At 44.3% G+C, this 24,783-nt stretch overlaps 1 protein-coding gene across 2 annotated transcripts in view; it reads right to left on the reverse strand.

Moving 5' to 3' along the window:
- Positions 1-24,783, reverse strand: part of CLTC (clathrin heavy chain) — a 29,663-nt gene that overhangs the window by 2,795 nt on the left and 2,085 nt on the right. Inside the window, exons 2-31 of one of the 2 annotated variants that reach the window (XM_084219317.1) lie at positions 19,072-19,279; positions 16,721-16,989; positions 16,245-16,406; positions 15,378-15,491; positions 14,817-14,990; positions 14,003-14,200; positions 13,178-13,378; positions 12,470-12,622; positions 12,040-12,162; positions 11,724-11,861; positions 11,470-11,634; positions 11,200-11,380; positions 10,693-10,856; positions 8,902-9,027; positions 8,207-8,349; positions 7,620-7,854; positions 7,170-7,292; positions 6,930-7,075; positions 6,604-6,787; positions 6,110-6,302; positions 5,543-5,700; positions 5,200-5,364; positions 4,990-5,097; positions 4,713-4,880; positions 4,402-4,551; positions 4,180-4,311; positions 3,914-4,024; positions 3,152-3,322; positions 2,796-3,017; positions 1,730-1,750 (exon numbers count right to left, since the gene is read on the reverse strand). In XM_084219317.1, the coding sequence (XP_084075443.1) occupies positions 1,730-1,750; positions 2,796-3,017; positions 3,152-3,322; positions 3,914-4,024; positions 4,180-4,311; positions 4,402-4,551; positions 4,713-4,880; positions 4,990-5,097; positions 5,200-5,364; positions 5,543-5,700; positions 6,110-6,302; positions 6,604-6,787; positions 6,930-7,075; positions 7,170-7,292; positions 7,620-7,854; positions 8,207-8,349; positions 8,902-9,027; positions 10,693-10,856; positions 11,200-11,380; positions 11,470-11,634; positions 11,724-11,861; positions 12,040-12,162; positions 12,470-12,622; positions 13,178-13,378; positions 14,003-14,200; positions 14,817-14,990; positions 15,378-15,491; positions 16,245-16,406; positions 16,721-16,989; positions 19,072-19,279 (4,806 nt within the window). The remainder of the gene's footprint in view (positions 1-1,729; positions 1,751-2,795; positions 3,018-3,151; positions 3,323-3,913; positions 4,025-4,179; positions 4,312-4,401; positions 4,552-4,712; positions 4,881-4,989; positions 5,098-5,199; positions 5,365-5,542; positions 5,701-6,109; positions 6,303-6,603; positions 6,788-6,929; positions 7,076-7,169; positions 7,293-7,619; positions 7,855-8,206; positions 8,350-8,901; positions 9,028-10,692; positions 10,857-11,199; positions 11,381-11,469; positions 11,635-11,723; positions 11,862-12,039; positions 12,163-12,469; positions 12,623-13,177; positions 13,379-14,002; positions 14,201-14,816; positions 14,991-15,377; positions 15,492-16,244; positions 16,407-16,720; positions 16,990-19,071; positions 19,280-24,783) is intronic. The other variant, XM_084219318.1, reaches the window with a different exon arrangement.

The raw sequence follows: 24,783 nt of genomic DNA on the forward strand, positions 1-24,783 counted from the left end.
TGGCAGAAGTCCTGAGCTCGAGTTCCCCCACTGACTGGGCTTCCATGGCCAGCCTGGTGGTTGCCTCCCACAGTATCTGGCTTGCAGCTGCCAAAGTGCACGGGATCATATCCAATGCTCCAAGACTCATTTCCAGACACCGTGCTGGGAACTGCACTGGTTTTAACTCAAAACAGCAACACACTGAACACACAAGCACAAGTTTAGAGAAGCAAATCCAAGGAGAATGTGCAGAGTTTGCTACTAAGCAGAGGCATTTGGCTTACTCACACTTGGAAAGCCTCCAGCCCAGGACATTCAATGCATTTTGGACCCAGTTTTGATGCCTCCCCTCAGAGCTGAACAAATACTGACAAGAACAAGCGCAAGTTTGAAACCAGCCCTCAGGATGGTTCTTACACCACTTGCTCGAGCATCACCAGCTTCAGGGCCCTACACTTGGAGCAAGATTGACTGAAAGGCTTTTCCACAGGGACTGCAATAAGCTGCAGAGGAAAAGTAACATGCATTCAATGTTATCGTGTTATGTGTGCATGAAAAAGAGGCAAAAGTACTGAAGCACGAGTGAGGTCTGAAGATGACTGCCATACAGGCTCCCCCCAAAAAACCACACGCAGCCCACAGCAATGCCTTGGAGCTTCAGGAGTAGTGGGATGTAATTGCAATGACTGCTACACATGCGTAGTTTATGCAAACACTGCAGTTCAATTACCTTTTTTCACACACACGCTCTCCTACTTTCCTTACTAGCTGCTGAAGGACCTTACACTACGTGTCTTAGGTTAGCCTTGAGTTCCAGTGGTGTCTTTACAACCAGCAGTTTTTGCATTTAGTCCATCTTCAAAGCTGTCACTTTGGTTTGCCCTTTGTTGAACCACATTAATGGAAAACTCCTGCAAGGGCTGACCCCTGGGCTCAGGAGGATCACAGTGGCATTTGTAGGGAAGCAGATGGACAGAAACCTTGGATTGCCCTTCTGAAGGTCAAAGTTACATAGCAAAAGGCAAGCCCTGGAGTAGCCTCAGAAGAGCAATAAGCATTACCATTTTTATATTTTTTTTTAATGAGGTAGCAAAAGAGGTTTAGTGAAGCTGAAGAGCTTGGAAGGCAGTCTTTTTTTGGACAACTACTAGAAATTTACTATGGGGAGGAGAACCACAGACTTGTTGTAACAGCTGAAGTTTTAAGTTGCTACATGAACTAGAGCACTGTGTGGATTAGATCAGCACCATGAGAACTGACACCTGAGTGAGGAAGAGTCCCTCTGGAGCAGCCAGTATCTACTCTGCCTACGGTCAGCGCGCATTAGTCACGGTCCAGAGATCAGGAACTGGATCACAGCCCTTCAACTAGCAAATGCCAGACTGATTTAGGGATTCACAGACTTATTTCTTATTGTAGGAGGTTGTTCCAGTCAGATTGGCTGTCAAATAATAGCACTTGTGTAAGTATTTGTGTGTTGTTTGAATTGCAGGCTGACTGTGATCCAACTGATCACCTGTATGCCCTTCCTGAGGATCTATTAGCTTATTAGTAGCAGATGAATCTACTTTTCTCCTACAGCACTAGCTAGTGAGAGTTAAACAATTTGCAAATGCTTTAGTGATATTTTGTTTGGGGAAAAAGCAGTAGCAGCAGTGTAGTAAACATAGGAAAGAAAAAAACTCATGCAGAATCCTTAGACTTAGTCCTCCAGACTTAAAGATGGAAAACAAGAATCAACTTTCACCTTTTCCTTTATTGCATCAACCTGCAAAGGAATTCAGAAGGTGCAGCTTAGAAAAATCAAATTCCATATTTAGCATATAAAAAGGTAGAAACAAAAGCGTCAGGGAAGAAATAATTAAGGTACAGGGGAGTAAAAACAAAAGTACACCGCAAGTATCTGCTTTAGAAAGGCAGCTCTGCTTCTTGCTGGCTCTTACTCCATTAGCTACTACAAAGCTACATCCTAATCCTTTATCAGATCAGGAAATGTTTATCTTTAAGAATCTACTACTCCCACCAAAGGCATGGTGTTGCCTGGTGCAGGCATCTCTGACAAACAGTTGTATTGCTCGGCCCACCTCCCCCAAAACAGCATTTCAGGCTGGCTACAGAACTACAGGTAGCCCTGCCAGGCAAATTTCTGGACAAACAGGCACCTTAGTCTTCACTGACTGCATGAAAGTAAAAACTGAACTCAAGCTTGGAAAGGTCTTAATCATTAAGCAATTTACACCATTTCACTGGAAGATACTACAAAAGCTTCATCTAGGAAAATCTTGCTAGTGGCAGCTGGATTTAACTGAAGTCTGTTCAAGTCTGTCAGAGCATTACCAAGTAGTTCCCCCATCCTGAGTCACTTCAAATAAGAGTTGAATCATAATTAGTGCCATTAAGTGTCAGAGCCACATTTTAGAGTTAAATGCATAGCAGAATAAGTTATCTCTAGGTCTAGCTATAAAGCTGTTTTAGTACACAGTCTAGAATTTAGTTAAAGCTTGATCCCAGCTGGGATTCCTGACTGATACAACACAGGAAATGCCTGGAGCCTGGAACTACTTTAGACACTGCCCAGGGTCAGGCAAATACTACTGATGTAGGTTCTGTAATTGGTAGAGGGTGAAGCCTGCAAGTGTTTCAGCCTCTTAGAGGGCGAAGTCTCTCCCCAGATGGACTGAAAAGTAAGTGTGGACATGGACAGACAGACATTGGACAAAGCCCAAACCAATGTTAGTAGCAAGCAGACAGTCTCAAGGCATTCACCACAGTGACTAACAAGCTCTGGGTGTTGGAGGGGCACCTGCTCTTACCTTGGTCAAGTATTCCTTCATGACCTGGATAAAGTATGGCATGGCAAAGTCCATAATGTTGTGCCTCCACGCTGTTTCCAAGACAACATCCGGCCTTAGGAGATCGTAGCAGGTGAAGAGACAAGCACCAAAGCATTCCCTCTTGTTCTCCTGCAAGAACCACTGCAGCAGCTCTTCTGCCAGCTCAGTATCTTTGGATTCAGAAGCGTACTGCATGGCATCCTGCAACGGGACAGAGCCTCAGCCTCGGGGGACACAACAATCCACAAGGTGCTGTTAACCAAGAGCCAACAAGCCAGAGCCAACTTAGAGCCAACAAGGCAGAGCTGCTAAAGCTGCCCTGGGTGCTGCCTCACCTTGTAGAGCCTGTCCTTCTTGCAGAGCTCCACGCTCTGTTTCCAGCGGTTGTTGCCCTTGAAGAGATAGGCAGCGATCCTCCGGAACTCTATTAGCTCGTGCTTCTCCAAACGTTGGGCAAGAGAAATGTTGTCAAAGTTGTCATAAGCATCTATAGAAGTCCTAAGAGCCTGAGTGAAGCAGAGAAAAAAAAAAGTCACGCCTCAGATGCACAACTGAACCCACAAAATGCAAATATTTTCCATTATTTCCATATTCCTGCTTGTAGGAAGATAAAGTATTCCAGCCAGATCAGCTGTTTTATTTGAGAAGCTGCTGTTTGACACACATGGAGTTCAGATGTTTCAGTCAGTATTTTTCAGCAGGTTAAGAGTCTCTGAACACCAGGCAGCTGTTCTCTGAAAACAGTAGAACAGCGAGACATCACAACTGTTTGCCTCTTCTGAGAGTCCTTTTGGTAGCACCCAGTGTTTGTTTGCCTTAAATAAAAGCTGTCACACTTATAATAAAGTAGCCACTCTATCCCCAACAGGAATGACACAAAATGCTCTCAGAAAGTCACTAACACTTTTCCACTTCATCCTTGGCTCCTCACCACTAATTCACTTTAAAGCTGGAGAACATACACTTAAGGAATTAAAGTTAACAGCAAGCAGGTAAAAACTACTGAAAATGAGAAAGAAAACTGTGTGTTTCTACATTAAACAATGGCTGAGAATATGAGGTAAATCCAGAATTAAGTGCTTCAAGACAAGACATACCTGATAATCTTCTTCAATAATGAAGAGGTTGTTGAGGGACTCATTGACTGATTTGTTGTTGTGATTTTGAACAGAGCGCAGGTAAGGCTTAACCAGGGGCAGCTGCTTAACCTTCAAGGAATCAGAGAAATACACTTATGTCAGTTTTTGTGGAAGTCTCTTAGCATCCTCCCTGGCAGGCAGGGAAGTAGCTAAGCATTTTTAAATGCTACTACAGCTCAATGCTTTCCCAGCTTTTGTTTTCATCTGGCTAGCAGGAAAATTACCTTTGTGAAGAACGTGACAGCACGAGTGTGGTCAAGCCGAGGGGACAACACCATCAGCAGATCATTGAGCAGCAGAGGCTTAAATTCCAAATAGAACTGAACTGCCTTGTAGTACAGCTCCACATTGGCCACCTAGGGAGGAGTAAGATATTCAGAGCAGGAGTTTGATTGTGGGGAAATCCAAATGAAAAACAGACATAACTTTCACCAGGAAAGCAATACCTTAGTGATGATGTCTTTGAACTGGCCTTCTTTCCAAGCATCTGTTGGGTGATTCATCATTGTGATTATGGCATTATCATATTCTTCATACTTATCATACAGGAACACCAGTTCAGCCCAGAGATGGGCTTGTTCTGCAGCTCTCAGAACCTAAGCAAAAGGCAGAATTAGCAATATTTGTTAACTGGAATTTTCATCGGTGCTCAGGTTTTAGTGCTATTAATAACCTCAGGAGCTGCTCATGCAAAAGCTGGGCAGAGACAGCCCAAGCAGGTCTGTTTTCAGCTAAATTTAAAGCCTCAGACATTCACCTTGGGAATGTTGACTCTGGACCAGAACAGCTCCAAGTGCTCCCTCATCTTCTGTGGCTTGAATTTGGAGTAGAGAATTGCCAGCTCTGTGAACATCCCCATGTGTGCTCGCTCCAGCCCAAGTGCTGCTTCCAACATAGTGATCAGCTCTTCAAAGTACCCACGATCCTTAGAGACACAGACAGAGACATTTCACATCAGAAACCATCCAGAATCCCAGATTTTGACAGGGTTGCCATGACAGAACTGACTGTGCAACAGGAGTCAGCCTAATTACCTGGTAATAGTTGATGAGCTCTTCCAGCTCATCTGCATGCACTACAATGTGGAGCCCACACAGCTGAGCCAGGCGGAATTCTTTTCCATCCACACACGCAAAGCAGACCTGGAATTGAGAGTTGTGTTACTGCTTAGAACCAAGGCTTCTGAGCAGGCCCCTGCTTCTGAGCAGGCCCCTGCTCCTTGAGCTTAGGGGCAGTAAATTCACCTCTTTCCACGTGCGAGTGCTGTTGGCTTTGCGAGCGCCATCCACGGCTGCCTGGTACTCGCCGAGGTGCACCAAGGTGGAGGCCAAGCGGCCGAAGTTGGACACGTTGTTGTACAGGAGCTTGGCTGCTTCATACATCTTCTCATCATAGCAGCGATCGCCAACCTGGGGCAGAGCACAGCCAGGTTATTCCTGCACGTTTTCAGCCAGTGCTTTACATTAAATGTGTGGCATTCGAGCCCTTGTCAAAATGAATTTAAAGGCCAAGACCCATGTGCATATCCAGAGACAGAATTGCCAACAACCCTCTGTGAGTCAGCAAAACAAAGTCAGTCCCACTCACCTGCTGGATATGTGCATTGTTGGGGCCATTGATGAACTCCTCTAGCTCTGCCAGGCGGTTTGTTTTAGCAAGAGCAAAGATCAATTCTGTTTCCACATAGGACTCCCGGGCCTTCTTGCGTGCCATCTGCAGATACTTCACCAGTTCTTCCCAGTTTCCTATAGAAAGGAGTTCAGAATGTTTATTTCCCACCACTGGGGACACTTGTGCTTGACTTAAACCTAATTTTGACATATTTCTACAGCTGTTCCCCAACAATCAACAACCTTCACGCTGCTCATTATGCATTAATCAAATCTTAGAATGGGCCTATCTAAAATCTTATTTAACTTCATACAAAGACTCTGAAAGAAGTCTCCAGCTAGCTAAAGAAGGAAATTATAGGCCACTGATTATCTGCAGATGGAATACACTACCTTTTCCCATTCTTATTTAGGGCAATCCTTGAAGGGCCAGATTCCTCTACTTGTATCAAGATACAGGTCTGGCAGAAGTGCAGTTTGAGCAGACCGGGCAAAAGAGCTGAGCAACATCAACAGCCAAGATGTAAATAAAACTTAATCATACCACTGGCATTAGCAGCTTGAACAACTTCCATGTATGAGGAAGGATCATCTGCTTTAATATAGGAGTCAATTGCTTCCTTCACCATCCCCTTCTGGAGCTGTGCTTTGGCCAGCTGGCTCCACACTGCAGGTTCATTGCAGCGCTCGGCGAACTCGTAGGCACGATCCAGGTTCCCAATGTGCTCTATCAACACCTGGGAAAAGGATTAACCATCATCAGCCACTCTCAGAAAGGTCACTTTTACAACACACTAAGCTGGGGTTTATCTAAGTTCCTCAATGGATCCACAGCTTTTAAAAGAGGGACTAACTCCATACAACCTTCACAGTGTGAGTGATTTTAGGCTTACAAAGTTTCAATAAACAACATTTCCTCTGTTTTGTAAGACAAGACACTGAGCAGCTTCGGGCACTTTGCTAATTGGTGTTAAGCAGCAGCAAAGCCCTTGTGTGGGGATGCACAGGGAGTTTTTACAGCCTGAGAACTGAAGATACCTGTACAGCTGATGTGTTGACATCAAACTTCCTGAAGATAGCAAATGCCTCCTCAAAAAGCTCGTTGCTGATAGCAATATTGGCTATATCAGGGGCATCGTAGTTATCCAGGCGATTGATGTACTCCATGACACGGGTGCGGTCAGCCTTGATAGCTGTAAGGATGAGAAGGTTCTGCAGGTTCCTGAAGAGGGAAAGAAATAGTGCTTATCAAATAATGATCAAGAAATGCACTCTCCCCTCTGGAGAAGGTATTAGTTTATTTGCTGTTTCACATTACAGCAGTAACTCCAAGTTTCCTGTGGCTTAGTTTTCATTTCACACACCTGTGCTCACTGAACACTGAATTATCCAGAACGATTTTCTCCAGTAGTTCAATGAGCTCATTGGGAAGATCTGCAGTCATGAAGGCCTTCACAGTGACAGAGACTTCCTCGGGGTCCTGGGTCTCTGACAGAGCAGTCTGGACAACCTGCAGGCAGAGCAAGGCATGGAGAAATGAGTGCTGTCAGGTTCTGCAAGTCCAGTTAGGACAGGCAAGGCTGTCAATGTCCTGCCAGTTGTACCTGGTCAATCAGGGGTCTCCTGTAGGGGTTGCTTTCCAGCAGCACACTGGCCCAGAGCTCAGGGTCTTTGCGACGAACTAAGTAGCGGGAGAGACTCTTGAAGAGGGAGTTCTCATTGCACACCTGGAGAAAGGCACAGCTTGCTCAGAGAGAAAGCAAGGCTATGGAGCCTACAGATAATTGTACTGCAACTCTGAACTGAGGGCAGACTAGAAATCTCAGCCTTTGACACTCCATTAACCTCCCATTTTATGATGGGCAGGAGAATTTTCCGTTTCTCATTAAGCTGCAGAGGGCGGTTAAACAGCCACCTCCTCTTCTGTGTTAGAAACCTGCACTTCCCAGCTTAATACATTTTAAGAAATACATGCTTTTGTCCTAAAGCTTTCCATGTAGCCCATGACACTGATGTCAGAAGTCAATCACGAGGCAGCAGCCTGGCATACATACATTAATCAGCTCCAGGTCGCACTGTCCACGCTCGTAAGCCACACAGGCCAGGTGAGGGTCCCTCTTCTCACAGTACTTGCCCACGACACGGCTGTCATAGTAGGGATTCTCACGCAGGAACCTCTCTGGGTTGTTGTTGCTGTCAATGTATATCTTGGCCAGTGCATTGTGAGTGGCAGGCTCCTCACAGCCCTCGTGAATTCTTGCTTCCAGCCAGGGCAGAAGCAGCTTCAGCCTAGAAGAAATTGATTTTCAAGTTAGAGGTTGAGTAAGTAAATATCCAGTTGCATGATTTCTACACTCTGGAAGCCAGTCTTGGTGTAAGATAGTCAGGAACTAAACCAGAGTTACAGTGCTCTGTTTTAACCTACATTTTGATTCATTATTATAATGGTGTAACCTTCTGACACTATGAAGAAAACACACCAAAGTTATCTGGAGAGATCCCCTCATCAGCCAAGAATTAGAGCTGGTTCTCACTCAGTGGCAGCTTCTGCTTGTGTCAGTACCAGCTTTAACTGTGTGACATGCACTGATGGATAAGCAGCAGACTGGGAATTGCTAAGAGACTTGTAGAAGTTTAATACCTGTTTCTTTTCTCAACCTCTGCAACAAGTTCATCAGTTGAAAATTGACCTCTCACTACAAGGATGAGGTTCTTGATCACATCTTCAGAGCAATCCACATCAAGCAGTCCCCCAATAACAACTGGCAGACGGCTGGGATTCACCTACAGAGAAGCATTTAAAGAGGTCAGGATGCTGTCAGGGAGCAAGGGCAGGCAATACTTATCCCCAGAACTCCACTTGTTAAGACTGTCCCCATCTTCCCACCTTTACTCCCAGCCTCCTGAGGTTCTGAACAAACTTTAAAGTCAATTCTTTAGCCAACAGGTGTTGCCATCCCAGCCTAGTGGCTCACTTAGCTCCCATAGGAAGAGCTCCTGAACAATCCACTTTGTCCCTGCAGGAAGTTAAAAGGAAAACTTCCCCTCCTCCCCCCTCCAAAATGCTGAGACTTAAGATCACCCCAACAACTCCAAAGTTATTCTACCAAGTCTTCCTCCTTCAAGTGGCACATGAGTGGGAGTTACTGCTTAACCTGACTGAAGAATGAGATCTGATTCACATCAGGGCTAATTTACTGGAGGCCACTAATAATCACTTAAATGTCAGTCTCAGGTACAAATCTGTTTGCAGAATACCTAAACATGATGCCGGTAGTTGTATATGATACTGTAAAATCTGATCAATTTGAAGCCAAGGGACAAGTTGTCACCTACCTTCTGTACATAAATCTCAATATACTTTTGGAGATTATTTCTATACAAATACAGCACCAAGTCGTGGACAAAGTCAAAGCGGTCGCACACAATGATGAGAGGCAGCTGGTCAGTGAGTTTAGCTTCCTAGAAAGAGAAGAGCTTTAGTAATTTGGTTTTGCTCTTGGACTTAAGCAGACAAATAATACAGTCACTTAAACTGTCAAAGCAGCTGAATTTGGAAAGCCAATCTCAACAGTCAACCAAATAATGACAGCTTGTTGTTCAGCTAATTGTTTGCAATATGTAAAGTGGGAGCACTCAGTCCCACTGCAGGGCGTGAGGAGCAAGAAGCTTTTTGGAGGTTAACCCTGCTCCTTTGCATGGCAGACTCTACAGAGTTTTACAACACAATACAACTATTACAAGCCTAGGCTATAGAGAATACTTTTAGTTGCCACTGGTGTTTGGTGTGCAGGATTAGCACTCTGGGATTTCAAAAGAAATTTAACCAAGACTAGATTAAGTTGTGGTTCATAATGTAAAACTTATATATACAGGATAAACTCTGAGTGCCATGTGTCATGTGATGCCTCCTAACTATGGATTTAGAGAACAGTAAGAATTAAGCTCTATAGCAGTACTACTTAAACTGCTTACCAGATTAATCATCTAAAAGCATTCCAACTTTCAGCATAAGGTTACAATGGTTACAGTACAGAAGCTTAGTCTATGTGGCAGACAGTATTCCGGATGCATATTTCAGATCACTTATTCCAACATGCACATCCCAGAATATAATCCTACATATAAATTACACTTAAGGACTTTACACAGGGAGGCCTGTACTGGGAGATTTACCTGGTACATGTCCTGCACATTCCAGACATGGAACAGCACAAAAAACAATAACTTTCATCAGGAATTTGACAGCTTGATAACATATCTTAGGTGGCTTGATCAAACTACATACCTTACACCTCGGTGACACCAGGTTAGTTTTAGAGAATTCTCTTGGGAAGAGTTTTGCCATCTTCAGATATGATCAGCAAAATCTAAGACTATGCTATGTAACCAACAAACATGAAGGCAGGAAATGTTCCCAGATAAAGTTTTCCCCTCCCACATGGTTCCTCAGGTTCTCAGAGTGTTGTGTTTGTCATAAGCTCAGTACTAAGACTACAGAATCTGAACTTTGAGCACTCCATCTTTCCCTACCCTCCAGCAATGCTCTGGATCAGTCAGGATATATTCCCACTGACTGGCATCTCCCAGCAGAGCTACACCATGGCTCACCTGGCTGAAATTTCAGTGTGTAGGAGTAAGGCAGATCAGCCCTGAACCTGAAAGCATTTATGGAATTAACCAACTCTTTTCATCTCTTGTTTCTGTAGTTGCTCAGTTGGAGTTGGTTACACTATAAATAAGCATTAAGTTATCAACTCATTTGGCACTATGGGTGTTTCTCAAGTTAAGCAAACTGTTTCCTATTTTATAGCATACATTTTTAACAAGGTCTAGGTAAGCTAGTACATTTACTACAGGTTAAGAGTTCAAGCCAGATTAACCTTAGCAAGAACAGTGAGGAACTGACCTGACATTCTTATTTTTTAGATAATATTCCAGGCTCAGACTTCATTAGGAAGTACTGTCAACATGGCAGATCCCTCTGGTTTGAGGACACTTGGATCCTTAAGTGCAAAGGTTAAAGCTCATCTATTTTCACAGAGCTGCCTCATTTCACTAGTGACACACCATGTTTTATCAGAACCCCCAACAGCCCCAGACAGTCCAGTGTTACCCAAACATTACCTTGAGGAAGTTTTTAACACGTTCTGGATCATAGCAGTTACTTTCCCTGCAGATTCTTTCCACTTCTTTAATTTGTCCTGTCTTGCATGCAGCTTGAATGTACTTGAAGTGCACATCTGGATCCTGGCTGAAGTTTACAATGGAGCCCAGGAAATAAAACAAACCTGGAGAGAAACAATCAACACATTATTTGCTGCTCTCATTTAAAAGTACAAATCCCAAAGGCTACAGAAATTTAAGGCACCCATTTTGGACAAAGGCAAGAGGCCAGCACTCTAGGTGGCCATTTTCTACAGCTCCAAACATTTTCTAGGATTTCAGAAAAACCAATTATGCAACTGAATAGTGGCACCCACCCTAAACAGGGAAACTTTAAGGTTTACATCTGTTTCAACACGGTTTGAGGTCTAACTACTTAAGCCCATTATGGCTTTCTAGATTTCAGCAGACAGACACACACCTGTAATGAGGTGAGCACCAGCTCCTCCTGCAGATGTACAGACTTACCTTCAAAGCTCTTGAAGGACTCAAAGAGCTCAATCAGTGACTGTGTTGACAGCTGTTCATGGTATTTGGAAGCCACCTGGACACAGATTTGCAGGTTCTGACGGATGTTAGCGGACAGCATCGCACGCAGACACTCCAGAGAGTCTTCTACCGATAAGGACCCAAAATAATTCACTAACCACTGCAAAGACACACAAGGCATTTCAGACCTGAGCAGAAGAGCAGTTATTAAAGGCTGGATTTGTAGGTGCAGGGTGTTTGATGCCTTACCTCAGGGTTGAGGAGGTGAGTGTGAACCACCGCACGCTTGATGTCGTAGAGGTCTGTGAAGTGCTCGAGTGCTCTCTGCAGCAAACCAGCCTTCTCACACAGCTGAGCTATGTGAGCCCGGTCATAGTGAGTAAACATTTGGTTTCCCAGGATGGCATCTGCAACCTAGAAGGAACAGGGAACATTTTCACTCAGTTCCTGAGCACTCCCAGCAGGGTCTGCTATGTCCAGCTGCAGGGAGCCTGAGCAGGTACCTGAGGCGCGTGCATGAGGTTCATCTCAAGTAAACGTGTTTGCAGGGGACCTTCTGAGGGACGATTATTCTTCAGTGCATCCAGCAGGAAGGCTGTACATTGCTGGATTAAATTATATTCCATAAAGACATCCACAATCTACAAAACAGAAAAAGGAAAGAAGTTTAGGTTTTTGATTAGGAACTGGAAGTATATTTAAGCATCAATGAAACTTCTAAAGCTAAATCCAAACTCATTGCTCTGATGGTTTGAGCAGGGCTCCTCTTCCAAATTTAATGCTTTGAAGTCAACATTTCACAGCAATAAAGTAATTTACCTGTGTTATATCTGCAAGAGGCTCTTCATCTTGAACAAGCATTTGTGCAAACTGCTGTCCTTGATCAGGGCTGATTCTCATTACATTCCTCAGCAAAAAAATCCAGTCTGGAGTATATCCAACCTGAGAAGATGATGGAAAGTGAGAGCTCAGCAAGAGCACACACCTCGTTCAATAGAGAGCTCAGTCAAAGCTACTGTCAGGAGATTACACAACCCAGCCAGGATTTCCTCTTCTGGAAAAGGCTACATGGGGAAGTAGGGAAAGACCCATGTGTGAAGCCGAACAGTAACTATTCATAAAAAACTTGAGGCAAAAATAAATATTTTACAGGCTCTCAGATTCCCCCACGGTTACTTCTAGCTACTTTGGAACATGCACTAGTTATTATTAAACACAGGATAGATACAACAATTAAATTTTCTCTCACCTTCTTAGCGTACAAAACAATCTTTTGGACTTGTCCTGTTTCAGCAAAACATTGGATGACCTTGTTTGGAACGTTGGCTCTCAGATAGACACTAAGTGCTAGCGTGGGATCCACAGATTTCACAAGGTCTCCCAGCTCCTCCGAGCACTCCAGCTGCTCAGAAACAGAAATGCAGTCAGCCCACCCTGACAGAGCCATGCTGAGATGCACTACCACCCTCTCCCTCATCTCTCTTCCTTTTGGACTTCAAAAAATTAAGGCCCAGTTTGACAGCCTGAGCTGACTCTCCCAGCAGGGATCTAGTGGGCTCAGCTTCTCCCATACTACAGCAGTGGAAGGAAATTTTCAGAGCCAGAACTGGGTGACACATTGTATCAGCATGTTTCAACAATTAATTACACTGCAGTAACCACAGCTCAAAGCACTTGCAGTCAGTATCCAAAGGACTGCTCGGCAAAGCCCAGCAGCAGCTCAGAGCTTTCCATGCTCTGTGCATCCGGCTGTGATTTTAAATGCAGAATGAGTGAGAATTTGATCAATTCTCTTGCACTCCTTTGAGTCATAGTGACAGGTAGAGTGAGCCCCTATTGCTCAGCTATTTGCTGTCACTGCTGAGCTCCCAGCTGAATTTTCTCGGGAAGGGGGGAGGCTGTCAGGCAATGCTGCTCCTCCCCCCCACAGCTCTGAAAGTATCAACCCCAAACTTACCTTATCTTCTTTTAACCATTTTTCCAAGAGCTGCTTGCGGCCCTGCTGGAGCACTGGTCTGCAGAGCTCCAGTGACTCATACTTGTTCAGCTGCCCTTGGTCCAGCAGAATGCCAAAATACTGCAGGAGAGGGGAAGTCTGCCCTGGCTGAGCTGGAACACTCTGGAACCGGCGTATGGTGTCTGGAGTACGCAGGATTCCCTGCCAGAGAGAGAGAGAGAGATCCACTTCAATTTTGTTTTCTGCTGTTGTGGCTTGGCAAGAGTTTCTCCAGGAAGCTGGAGGTAATGTCACTGTAGCTGTCACAAGCATTTCTGTGTTTTGCCAGCCCAGAATGTCAGGAGCAATATGGCTGAACTGAGATGCTTTGACAGAAAATGTGCTATAATAACCCATTAAATTTATTTCAGTAGCATTGCAGATTTAAGTTCAGAATTAGGACACGCTTGGCCTTGCAAGCAAGTTCCTCTCATCTGAATTTAGTCTTAGCCTGGGTTTTTTATCCTGTTTCCAGGTTCAGCCTCACCTAAGGGTTGTCTTTTTACAGACACCTTTTTGCATCACTGAAGAAGTAAAGGTGAGTACCAGAAACATTATGAATCATATCCATTACTTCACCATCTATTCCTCCCCTCCTCTGTGGGCTTTACAAACTCTAAGATCATCCATCTTGCAGTCAGCACCCAAAATACCTGTGAAGCACCAAACTACCCTGGGACAAGAGCAATAACAAGACAGTGCCCTTGCCACTAGAAAAATTCACTGAGCTTTCCTGAAGCAAGAAGGTGAAGCCAGTAGAGTTCAGTGCTGTTCTGAACACTTTACCTTTGGGGCATTAGCTGCCACTTTTGCTGCCTCTGAATAGTTCCCTTGTGCAAAGAGTGCATTGAACTTCCTGGCAAAGAGCTCCTCGGCCCCCGCCAGGTTGTTGCGGACAGCCATCCGCAAAGCCAGGTCAGGATTCTGCAGCACGTTTGTGATGTAGGGAATGATGTTCTCCTCCTCCACACACACTGAGAGCACCTGGAAAAACCACCAGGGGAAACCTCCAGTTAGCCCAAATATCAAAAGCAAGCCAAAGGCTAAGCTAACTTCTGAGAGGAAAGTTAGGATATTCATGGAAAGTTCTTCATCCTTTGATAACTCATACTTGTCATTTTATTAAAGAGACCTCGGGTTAAAAAGAACCAGTGTCATCCATTGTCTGCATCAAAGCAGGCAATTAACAGTTTAATTGAGGTATCTGCAGAGGTAGAAACACAGGAATACAATGGATCTTTCAAGGATACAGGGATCTCTCTAAAACTCAAAGCCTTAAGTAATCAATCCTAGAGGATACCAGGAACAAGTCTGCTCTATATTCCCCATGCTCAACAAGCAACACCACCCAAAATCAATGTGGGCTAAAGGCATGGCTGTACAATGTTAGTAACTTGTTCATAAAGTAATCAAGTATGGAGATAGAGCAGCAAATTTATTCTGGGGCTCACAACACTGTCAGACCTCACATGTTCTGAGCAGAGTTCAAAGTTGACATTTCTGGAAACTATATTTTAGACATAGACAGGAACCCTGCAGTGCATCATGAAGAGCCACTGGGATCAGCTAAAGAAGTGGCTTCCAGGCCAAGTTTCCTTACCTGTCCCTTTCTGTTGACTCCAATAATTCCAGCTGTTGCTTCGTGCTGTGCAGTAACAAAAATGGTCTCTCCACTGATCCTGTTCATGTAGATACAGGTGCCAGTTTCCAGGTCATACAAGTGGATGTAGCCATACTTTGTTATGAGGAACACCACATCATGCTTGTCACTGATCTGCAAAACAGAAATAGATCACTCAAATTTGGCACTGGACAAATGAGTTGGTGCTTTTGAGACTCAGCAAACAGCTGGGCCATTTCAGGACAGCCAGAAGTGCTGTTTTATTTTTACTTGAGTACTATCACAGCAGAATGACGTTTGAAGAGCTTGAAAGGCAGTTAAAACATGGATATTTCTTCTATAAATAAGAACATGCTGCTCTTGAATGCTGCTTGTCTCCACCTTTACTTTACCACTACTGAAGCAGGAGCAGCAGTCACACCAGTCACACCAGTTTAGGGCCAACCCTCAGGTCCACATCAAGCAGCTGGCTCCCAGTGCCCTCCCTGCTCCTGTCACATCCACCAAGAGAAGCTGCAGACCTGTTTGCAGCTGTCATACCTGCATAGCAACAGGAAAGTCACTTTGTGCTTCAGGAGGAAAGAAGACATCCACAGCTTTCTTTGGAAAGGGCTGATTCCCAGTGGGTGGTGTGCCAACCTCAATGATATGCAGCTGTGCAAGAGATAAGATTAATTCTTGCATCTAATTTATTTAACAATAGATTCAACAATGAAATTACAGCAATTCTCTTGCTGCTCAGCCTTAATCCCAAATTTATGCAAAGACAAACTAAGTTAATCTTCCTAAATATTTTCAATGGCTAAAGGTGTGGCACCTGGTTCATGTACCAGAGGTGGGGGAAACAGTTACATATGATCTTTAGTTGCCCCTAATTACTCGGAAGTTTCAGGATTCAGTTAGGTTTCTTTAGATGCACTCTTTCAATTTGGTTCACATTCAGAGACAGTTCTGAAGATGTCTCTGAATCTAGCTCTGGTTTTGCTGTAACTCACATAATTCCAGCATTCACATGGGATTACTATTTAGCCTTGCAACACTACTGCTTCACTTTTTTTTTTCTTTTTTATTTTCATTCAATAATTTGGAAATTAGTTGAGTCTGATATCAGGGATCAGCATCAAAGAAAGATTACCACAGCTTTTCCCTCAAGCTTGGCCTGTGAAGCTGAGAGTCACATGTTTCAAGCAGCTAATTGGGCTGGTCATGACATGCCACTTAACTTCTCCACTCACAGATTCTTGCTACACCAGGTAGTCCAAGCTCTGCATGCACATGTCATATCCAGACTGACACAGTCCTTCACTTTCTTCCTTAAATGCAACTTTTTGCATTAAACCACTTGTTCTCCTGGAAGCAGAGAACCAGGATGAGTCACTAAAGATGACAGTATATTTAGAACCTTACCTTACCCCCAGCTTGCCCTCTTACTGCAAAACAGAAGAGAGTGGATTCTTCAGCATTCCCTTCCATCTTGAACTGTGCAAAGCTGGCTGCATGTCCCTCGATGGGCTGGGACACTTTTCTGTCCACAGAGTACAGCTGCATTGCCCCCACTACACGGTTTTGCTGCACAAAAAAGAACAAGTGTCAGGACAAACAAGCACTGTGACAGTAATCTCATTTAATATTGGTCAATATGCTGCCATTTAAAGCTGCCATTTAAAAACAGCATCCCTTCAGACTCGACCTTGCACTAGTGTTTATATCATTACAAATCCAATTATAGTCATGTGAGATTTTCAGTTACACTTAAGTTTGTTATTTGATTTGACTGAGACAAGCATTTACATTTAATAAAACAAACAGATCAGTCCTGTTCCTGTAGAAGGAGACAACAAGACAAACTCTGGGGTTTCCACACCTTCCTGGAGGTAAAGTACCTGTGCAGATATTCCAGTCAGCAAGAGCCATTTTTGCTTGGCATCAGTTCTGTAGTTGATGATCTGGCAGCCAGCAAGGCTGGAGTGGCGATCAAACATCTTCACGGGCTGGGACTCGCCCTCCATGCTCCAGTGGTAAACTGCATTATCCGTCACGAGGGCAACAGTGTTCAGAGAGATCCACTTCCAGAAGGTGACATCATCTGTCATGGTGTGAGCCTTCATCTTGCTCTTCATCTCAATGTTAAAGATTTGCAGCGTTTTCCCAGCTAGAAGACACAGCGTTGTTAGGCACGGGACAGAGCAGAAGAGCTGCACTAGGACATCAAACCCTGGGGACTTCCTTCAAGAAAAAGCTGTTCTACACTGACAGACCTTCAGGGTTCCACTTGGAACCAGACCACACTCCTGGGGCTGATTTTACTGATTTGCCACTACTGAGCAATCAGACAGATGCAGAGAATGGGTTGGTAGGGAGACAAAAGCTTCAGCCACACAAATGGGTTGGAGGATGCTTCACATACATCAAAACCAGGTTACAGTCATGCTGAGGCTCCTTGGAGCTCTGAGGGAAGCTATGTCAGTGGCATTGAAAGCTATGTCCACATCTGTTTTAAGTATTAAAAGGGCACAACATGGAACAGTCAGGTTGGCAGAGGGCTTTTGTAATTCGGGCTAATTAACCAAAACCTTGGGGTTGCACTAATGGGATACACAGCTACTGATGCAAACCAGACTGACAGGAACTGTGCAGGGGAAGGAATCTAGGGACCAACACAAGCTCTAGAAGGCAAGAGGAAAAGTTCTCCAAATCACATAGAATGGTGCATACAAACATCCTGAACAGCCACCTGCAGTCAAATCTACCAGTTTTTATAACACAGTGGCCTAAGAAATTATTTCTTCCTGTTGAGAAGGTAAGAAAAGTTCTGACCAGTTCTATTAATTATAGGAGAGAATTATTTAAGCACACAAGTGTAGCCCAGGAGGAATAGAGAAGATCCCATGAAACTGGATGCAGGCCAAAATATCTGCTGCAGTTAGTAACTGTAGCTCAGCTTGAGGAAGTCACAGTGCCACAGAGGAAAGTGCCTGCACTCACCAAGGACTGATTTAGCTCAAAGCCATTAGTTCAGCAATTGATGCAAGATGCTGAGTGAGGAGTTTCTCTAGAACTTGGAGAAATCTCTCTACTACAGTTACTCAGGCTACAGGCAGCAGTTTGTTTCCACATCTAGTGCAGCTGGAGCTTTAGGGTCAGGGGAGAGGACATTCAGGTAACACATTCCTACATGCTAGGCAAGGTATATTACAAGGCAAAAATCTAGACTTGAGTCAAAAGGGTCAGTCCTGTTCATAAAAAGCTCAGTATCAAGATCCCAGTGATTTAAGTACTTTGGGTTCTTGAGTGGATTAATTTGGGGAGTCTTAGGGCCTCCCTTGTTTGGGAGGGCATGAAAAACCTCTGAGTTTTAGGCTTACAGTTGCTTAAACACCACTGTTCAGCCATGTGCACCATAAATCTGAGCCATTTTATTCTGCTTTTTCTTGTCATAAGACACAACAGGTACTAGGTACAGTCAATTGAAGTAACTCACCATCTGCACACACAAGAAAGCATTAAAGTTGTGACAAAACAGTAGCACAGTATTAAAGTCAAAGTTAGGTAACATTGGATACATACAGATCTTTCCATTAGCAATACATGCATTTCTACAGTGACTGCACTTAAGGCTTTTTGGCCCTCTCAGGGGAAGAGATGGACATTTCTGGAGACTCCAGAGGAATGCTTGTTCTCTGTAACAACAGAGATACCAAGCTGGCTGACCTTGTACTTCCTTCACCACACAAGTCTTCCCTGAATAGTTTTACTCCTCTTATCACTGGCTGATATAATAAATATGCACTGGTCTCTTTCAGCAAGGCCAAACTAAGGCCTTCAGGAATATCTGTTCCCCCCCTTCCCAGCCTTAGTTTTCCTGTCTCTAAGGAAAGGTTTAGTTGATCTAAGAGTTATACTCTCAGATCAGGTCTTACTTCCCTCTAACATGATTCCTTAAAGCCCACACTTGCCTTCCAGCTCTCCCTGCTCAGAAGCTGCAAGCATTTGGACTGAAGGAAAAAACCCATCCTAATGATCAACAAAATAGCAGGAAGCCTCAGCTGAAGCTCCCTGCCCAGCTACCTCCAGAAGAAGTGAAAATGCACTCAACTTAAGCTCCCATTAAGCTGTGGAAAATTGCTACAGGATCCTCCCACACAAATTACCTGGGAGACCTCAGTCCCTCATAAACTAGTCCTACAGAAAGCTCTCCATCCACTTCAAAGAGCCCTTTATCAGGACCTCATACCTTTCAGGGCAATGACTTTACTGGCAGGGTTCATGATAGCGCTGTCAGCTGAAATTGGTCTCCGGATTGGGTTGCTGGGGTCATTCATGTCAATGATCACCACTTGAGCCTGTTCTCCTACTTTCTCTCTGATGCAGATGAATTTGTCAGACTCCATTGTCAGAGTGCTGAACCCAATGTTTGCTGGGTTGATGCCCAGATTTTGGAGCTGGAAGAGAAGAAAAAGGTTTAACATTAAGTTATTACCTTGGTATAGCCACAAGCAGCTTTTGTGAATGTCACAGGAAATATCAGACTTTGCCTTTTTTTGGTGACAAAACAGCAATGCTACTCCAAACCTGCACAACACGCAATTGCACAATTTCAACTAAGCCCAGCAGGCTTCCTGGAGAAGCATTCAAGCACTTGGTATCTTGTCTTCAAGGTCCATTTACAACTTAACCATGAAGAACTCAATCTTTGAGCCCCCTCACATGGCTAAAAGCACACTGAACTCCCCACACCAGACCTGCAGCTCCAGACCTCACTCTCACCAGCTTTCCTCCCTGAACTCATCCACTGGCTTTGACAGCTATCACTATTTCAAGCTTAACATCACACGTGAGGTGTCTGAGCTTTATCTTTATCCCTGTGCAGCTAAAAAAAGCTGCCTGTCTAGCAATTAGCCCAGGCCTGTCTCACAGCAGGAGGCAGAGCTGGGCACTACTGAAATCACCAATGGCCCTGCTTAACACAGAAGTTATCAATAAAGCACTTCCTTCTCTGAGCCACAGCACACTCCCCTAAGCCTTTCAACACCCACATTTCTTGTACAGCTTGCAACAAAACACTTTTGTGAGGAGGATGTCAGTAGGGAAACAAAGTTGATTGCATTTTTAAGAGTGAAAATGCAGTCATGGTCCTATCACACAGATATTCAGTTTGATCTCCTTAAGAACTCCAGTTTTCTTCTATTAGAAGAACTATCAGCGCTAATATTCTGATATTTTTCTTTCTGGAAGACCTTCAAGCCCAAGATGTCCCAAGAAGGGCGAGACCTCCAAAGCCATTTTAGGCTGATTGTGCTGGTTTGGAGCTCTCAGCCCTTATCAGCTGTGCTCTGAACCAGCTCCAAGGAGGCCATGCCCCAGCTGCCCCGCTCCTGACTGTTTGCAGCTCCTGATAAAGAGGGTTTTACTCCACTTCCCCTTTGCCCAGGCTCTGCAACAGCACATGTGAGGAACAAGCAACATCTCAGCCATGGAACCGCAAGTTAACAGAGCAAGCTTCACAGGAGTCACTTGGATGGATGATCTAGATTATGCAGAGAATATTTTGACAATAAAGCCAGGAAACTTTCAGGTGACAGCATTTGACAGCTATTAAAAAAAAAATAAAAATCAAGCCCTAACTCCTTGACAGGTCAGAACTCTTTTACTCAGATTTAAGCAAGTGTTTGAGGTCCAGCATCCCAGAACCTGACCACACCTTCTCCAGCCACTTAGAAGATTTTAGATTCAAGCTCAAAAGTCCCTTTCACACTTTGAGCAGTGTCCTCTAGACCTGGCAATTGTACATGAGCTAGGCAGGGTTATACACAACCCAATCACACCCCTGCAGGGAGGGAAGGTTTGAAGATGTGGGAGTTTGATCTGGTAGAGCTGGAGTGACTTACTGGGATGTGGCATTTCCTTTTGCTAGGGCTGCAGGCTTAGCAAGTGCCAAATCATTTATCAAGCATTCAATTTCCTTGTTAATTTGGTAGAGGGGGGCGGCTGCAGAGAGCCAAGCAGGCAATAACTCACAGCACTACACCCAAAGGGTGTCAACAGAACAAATCAGAGCAGCAAGTCCAAGCAGATGGCAGGACCTCTTAGGGAGGTCTAGACAAAACCACCACAGCAAAGGTGCTTGGATATTGCAAGACAGAATTACCTTAATCTCCAGCAAACTGCCATCTGCTAGTGCCAGGTCTGAGGCACTGACCCAGGTGGGAGATGGGAGACTTTTAAAATTTCTGTTATCAAAGGTGAGGTATTTCTTTGCAAAGATTTAGAAGATTGGCACAGGAGCTCTGAAGAAAGCCTGAAGAAGTTTTCTGATGGAGGTGCAACCATCTGCAAGGTCTTTAAGTCCACAAACTCCTTCTGCCAACGTTCCATCTTTCATCTCAACAAACCAAGTGTATGAACCACATCTGCTTCAAGGCTCAGGAAATTGACTCTGACGGAGACAATCTCCGTGTTTGGTTACACAAGAGTGTCACCAGCCAGGAGTGGCACTTCCTTGCCCAGCTGGTGAAGCCAACAGTGAATTTCTTGGCTGCACAGAACTCCTGAGCAGAGATCATTCCCTGGAATATAGGTTGTGGTTGTTTTCCTGCCCAAACAGGCTGAAGTTCAGGTGAGTGAGGCAGGCATGTTTATAAAGCTAAGCAAAGCAAACAGAGATGAAGATTACTGTTAGGAAACATGTCAGCAAGTATTTCTTTGAAGGCTTTTATTCTGAAAATTTCAATACTACTCCATGTACAAACTCAGGAGTTGAACTCCAACTAAGGAGTACAGGGGTTTATGGCAGATTTTCTACCTCGTCTCTTTATTACAAAGGGAAATACACACAAATATTTAATGTTGCACCAGGTCCACTACATTTCACTGATTCATAAACAAAAAAAAAAAAGGAATTTCAGACATTGCTATATTTTACTACAAAACCCACTTCCTTGGCTTTGAAGCAGATATGAAAGCAGAACTTGCTAACTGTCCTTGGGCAACTGATTTACAGTTGGGAGTTATTTTACACCACCATTTGTTGGAAAGATCAGTTACACCAGACTCCTGCTAGGAATACAGTGTTCTGTGAAATAGCTGCTCCAGTAGAGTGGAACCATGAAACAGATTGTCAGGGACAGCAGCAACTCTGGTGTTGAGCAGAGATGTCGCCCCAAAGGACTCATCTCACCCAAGATCAGATACTTCAGTCACTTGCAGGCTCTGCTGAACCATGGAATTCAGTGATGGCATTTATCTGAGCAGCCCTGAGATGTGAGTCATTGTAACGTTGTAAGGCAATGTCTGATTACCAGAATTATTTTTTCACTGGAAGATAATTCAAGTGCATTCTTGGTAACTTAGCCAGAGAAGTTGTCACATGTATGGGACATCAAACTGAATGGTAAAACTGCTGACAGGAGTCTCTTTGTTGACCCCTTCCTGTAATGTTCCCTTTCTTGTGACAGTCTGCTTAGCTGTCAGATAATTTCTCCTTGCCTACGAGGAAGGGCACGGAAGTGCTGAGCACACATTTCACCTCAGCTCTCACACTCAACAGGATATAACCACTGTTCTTGTGGCCACAAGCAGCTGCTCAGCCCCTGCCCAGAGACTCCTTATCTGCATGCTGCTAGAAATCACAAAGCTGGAAAATGCCAATAAACTGGAAAATACCCATTTTTTTGAGAAGCACTTCAATATGCAATGAATCATATTAGCTCTATCCCAGGCCATGCTTTCCTAGGCTTTGACTGACCAAGGCAGACACTTGAGTTGCTCTTTTACTACACAGATGAAAGTTCAGCAGAGCAAACATAAGTCATACAAAACCATTTGTGTTTGTGATGCTCTCTTAGTTACTCCGTGCAGTTCTGAGAGTCCCACAGCCAGTCCATGGCAAAGTACTTCTTATTTACCAGTGCAAGGTAAGAGTTACAGCTTGTGGCAGCCTAGGAAGTCATGTTTTCAACAGATAAGGGACCTCTCTAACATTTAAGAGCTCTCCTGTTTCTATATCCTTCCTATTTTCTGCCTCACCCTCAGCAGGCTGAGGCACCACCCGCTCTCAGCAGCCAGGGACGTGCTGTGGGACTGCCCCAGCTCCACCACCGAGGCTGTACCTGCTGGAGCTGGAGTTCAGAACCACTGAATCCCACTCCTTCTCTTTGCCTGAGGCTCCAATCCCAGCAGGAAGCACTAAATCAGCACAGCCACCAAGGCAGCAGGGCCCTGCACCTCAGTGCCTGCTGAGGGACATGCCCAGAACAGCTCATAAACTGCTTAACTAATTGCTCCTATCCAATTAGTTGAGACACACACACAATCTCTCTCACTTCAATTCTCTGTTACATATTTTCCCTCTGTAGGAATATTCTAAAATCACTGGCTTTAGGAATTTGGATCCACTAAGAAGCAGAGAGCAAGAATCCCACCAAAACAGCATTAGGCACAACATCCTCTAATTCCTGACTTGTATCATCAACAGAGGATGTAACTGCTTCCAACTAATGCTGTTACAGCAGAGATTTAGTGGTTTAGGCTGCATTAAACTCCCTGTCAGCACAATACATGGAAGAATTTTGCTGTTTGTCATATTTAGAACAAAGTACTGAATTTATAAATTTTGTTCTATGATTCCTTGGCTGTTCTGTTTTATTCTCTGGCACAGCTGTGATTCCAAGCCCCATCCAAGCACTGCCACACCAGAACAGCACAGTTGCCATTCAGGTTTGCTCCATCAATGAACAATAGATACAAACCCCCTTTTCCTAGTGTTAAAAAAGCAGTTCTGTCTTGGTATCAAGTGCACAGCGTGAGCTGGCAGTTTTTTCTGCATTGTCTTTCAAAAATATTTAGATTCAGAAGAGTATTTATTAATGCCTTAACTCAGTACAACAGTGGGCCTGCTCCAAGTTCAATATTTCAGGATGGTGTGGTTAAATTAAGTGGCAATCACAGTTCATCACCTGCTAATTAGTCTGGTTCCTTCTCACTCATCAAGAGCTTGTCATCTTAGAAAAGCTCCACTGGCCCACCACAGTAAGCAGCTGTTTTATTTTCACCCTCAAAAACACGCAGAGGCCCATTTCAGGAATCCCTGAAGCCTGGATAGGAGCAACCAGATTTGCAATCATCCCACACACTGAACTCTGATCTCCCACTACATACACAGTGGATTGTTTCCTGATAGCCACTTTGGGAGGAAAAAAAAAAGGCAGCAGCTATATAAAGTTTTACAACATGAGTTCTGATAGCAGAGGAATCAGGTTCCTCCTTGAAAATTCCCAAGGAAAGTTTCTGCCCAGCCTGTTGATGCTCCTTGGTGGCAAGGGAGGGGTGTACAACAGACAGCACACAGATAACAGCCTGCACACCTGGGGCTGCTGGGATTGCAGAGCTTGTGACTCTGACAAACAAACCCTGGAACCTGACAACACTTTTTGGTTTTACACTCCCCAGAGAGCTCCCTCCTCCCCAGCAAGTTACCTACTTGTCCAAAGTCCACCTTGAGCTCCAATTTGGGGTACAAAGCACTGTGCCCCCCAGAGATGAGGCATTCAGGAGCAAGGTTTCTGGAGCTTTCATCTTTTTATTCCCAAATCACACAGCCAAGCTGCCAACAGCAACAGCTAATGGACTGACCTGAAGCTGAACACCAGGACAAGCCTTGTACTTGACCATTTTTTAACCTCTACTAATGACTCTGTGGAGAACTAGGATCACACTGTGTTTATTGATTGATTTCAATAATAGCCTGCAAGAACTTTTTCATTCAAATCCATCACCTACTTTTTATGGCTAAGGCTCCAGCTGGGTATCTCCTCTTTCATTAGAATCACTACAAACTTGCAGGTGTTGCACAACACCTGTACAACGAGTTTCCTAGACAATGTGGGTCAGGTACAGTTCAAGAAATTGTATTATTGAATCCATGAGGAGCTTGGATAGCAAAAAATAT

Source organism: Fringilla coelebs, assembly GCF_963513975.1.
Source record: "Fringilla coelebs genome assembly, chromosome: 20".
Classification (NCBI taxonomy): Eukaryota; Metazoa; Chordata; class Aves; order Passeriformes; family Fringillidae; genus Fringilla; species Fringilla coelebs.